At 58.8% G+C, this 2,643-nt stretch overlaps 1 protein-coding gene across 1 annotated transcript; it reads left to right on the top strand.

The window, feature by feature from the left end:
- Nucleotides 1-1,356: 1,356 nt before the first annotated feature.
- On the top strand, nt 1,357-2,560 carry GNI_177620 (DnaK family protein; the record flags this gene model as incomplete). Its single annotated transcript, XM_011135146.1, has 3 exons — nt 1,357-1,463; nt 1,674-2,495; nt 2,527-2,560. 3 exons carry the CDS (start codon nt 1,357-1,359, stop codon nt 2,558-2,560), a joined length of 963 nt encoding a protein of 320 aa, XP_011133448.1.
- Between the last annotated feature and the right edge of the window lie 83 nt (nt 2,561-2,643).

Consider the following 2,643-nt stretch of genomic DNA (forward strand, 5'->3'; position numbering starts at 1 on the left):
GCTCCTCCGACCACCCGCCAGCCCCTACCGGCTCCTCCGGCCGCCGGCCTCCGCGCTTCTCCCTCTCGTCCACTCGCCGCCCTTCCGTCAGCCGCCGCTCTTCCACCAGTCGCTCTTCCACGCGTCTCTCCTCCGTCAGGCGCCTCTCCTCCGCTCGTCGGTGGTCATGCCGTCGGTCGTCATACCGTCGGTCGTCATACCTTCGGTCTTCATACCTTCGGTCGTCATACCGTCGGTCGTCGTACCGTCGGTCATCGTACCGCCGGTCCTCGTACCGCCTTTCCTCGTACCTCCTCTCGTCGTGGCGCCTATCTCTCTCTCGGTAGTCCAGCCGAACTCGCGGGTCGTAGTCACGCCTCCGGTCAACCTCTTGGTATCGGTCGTAGTCTCGGCGAGGATGGTCGTACTCCCGAGCCAGCCCTCGGTCCACGACCGGCTTGTCTAAAGCTTCGGGATCTCGCCGACCAGGGTCCAACCGACCTGGGAGGTCCATCCGGGACGAATCTGCCCGGTTTGGCTCGAGGTCTTGCGGATCCGAAGAAGAACGACGTCGGTGTCTATCCGAGTCGTGTCCTCGCTTCGATCGATCTGAGTACGGAGAAGCCCTCCTGGAACTACTTATCGGAGACGACCGTCTGGGTCGCCTCAGAGGCGAGACAGGGTCTTGTACTACTGGTGATAGCACTCTCCTTTTCCGGTCGTTTCGTGGCGACTCTGGATGGCCGGACATCTTCGGAGATATGCTCTCGTACGAAACTCTCCGGATCGGCACAGGCGCCGAACGCCAGTTCTCTTCCGGTCGCCGCCTGTATGAACCTCCTCCGTGCCCTCCGTGTTTGTTGCAAGGCGGCCATGGGCCGGTCCACTCCCTCATCAATTTTTTATTTCAAAAACCACACTCTGGCCACGCCATACACTAGGTCAAGCTGTACTGTACTGGTCGAGCTGTGACCTTGTAGAACTGCGCCGAGTATTTCCAGAACGTGCCAGCAAAGCCCTCCTTCCATTAGTAACCCAATGCCGGTCTATCGCGGTCCTGACGAATCCCAGCCGTGTCTCCCAGTCCTGCTTGCTTTCTCAGGGTCCTGCTTCCCTCGGGAACTACGCGACCGCTCCAGCGAGGCCTAGCGACCTGTAGGTGATAGCCTCTAGAGTCAAGTCTTTGGAACGAAACCGAAGCGAGTCTCAAACTGTATGGATCTCTGGGTGTGTGAGGCCGGGCCTCCGAGTGCGAACCCAATTCTCCGTTTTGTGGAATCGAGTCCGAGTAAACGCAGGGAAAGTCATTGCACTAAGTCGAGGCCGTGGGGGAACAAATTGCGGTACATTTTTTTCTCTTCCAAAAAATTAAAAAGGATGCCAATCATCGGGATCGACTTGGGTTGCCTCGGTACTAAGGTGGCTACCGTTGGCAGAGGAGGTGTGACCATTGTGAGGAATGACTTAGCTGACCGCGTTACTCCGTAAGTGCCAGTGGGTTCTTTGATGCATTCTGGAAGGGCGCTTTAGCTGCCTCGAAGGGCTGGTCCGAAGGGCTGGTCCGAAGGGCTGGTCCGAAGGGCTGCTGTCACAACCGGTTGTTACAACAGTGACAATGGTTGGCGGGTTGGAAATTTGATGGGCGTTTCGTTCGGCTGCACTGGGTTGCAATCTCCCGATTTTTTGTGTTCTAGGACGTTGGTTTCTTACACAGACAATGAGCGTTTGATTGGCGATGCGGCTTTTACGTCGTTGAAGTCGAATGCACGGTCGACGATCCGGAACATCAAGCATCAGTTGGGCATGACGGACACGGCGGAGGACCGAGACGTAGTGGAGTTGGAGCGGCGGTTCGCGTTGGCGGAGCCGGTGGTGGCGGAAAACCGCGTGATAGCGTTTAGTGTGGGTCGCGAGGAGCCTGTGACGGCGGTGGCAGCGTTGGTGCCATTTTTGAAGAAGGTGAAGGCCATGTCCGAGAGCTACATTGGGGCGCCGGTGAGCGACTGCGTGGTGGCGGTGCCGACATGGTATTCGGACGTGCACAAGACGGCGGTGTTGGACGCTTGTTCGTTGGCAGGCATCGGATGTCACAAGGTGATGCAGCACTCGACAGCGACGGCCTTGGACTACGGCTTGTTCCGGCGTTCGATGTTCGTGGAGGGCCAGCGTCACGTGGTGGTTTTTACGGACATCGGGTACGCTCAGGCGACCGCCACGGTGGTGGACTACACGCCGAAGAAGTTCACGGTACTGGCCACACTTGAAGACTCGGCGCTGGGTGGACGCAGCATCGACCAGGTGGTGGTGCAGCACCTGCTCGCGCAGTTTAAGAGCAAGACAGGTCTGGACCCGTCGCGGAACGCCAAGGCGATGCTGAAGCTGGAGGAGGCAGCCGAGAAGGCGAAGAAGATTTTGTCCGCGAACAAAGATGCGGGTGTGCACCTTGAGTGCTTCTTCGAAGACGAAGACTTGGACGTCCCGTTGAACCGCGAAATTTTGCAAGACCTACTCGGCCCGTACCTCGCCAGTCTTCAAACATTGGTGCAGCGCGCGCTCAGTCTCGCCGGAGTACAGGACTTGAAGACGCTGTCGTCCGCCGAGATCGTGGGTGGCGGCACACGGGTGCCCGCCGTCCAGGCGTGTTTGGAGGCAGCGGTGGGACGC

Source organism: Gregarina niphandrodes (assembly GCF_000223845.1).
Source record: "Gregarina niphandrodes unplaced genomic scaffold scaffold00065, whole genome shotgun sequence".
Taxonomy (NCBI): Eukaryota; Apicomplexa; class Conoidasida; order Eugregarinorida; family Gregarinidae; genus Gregarina; species Gregarina niphandrodes.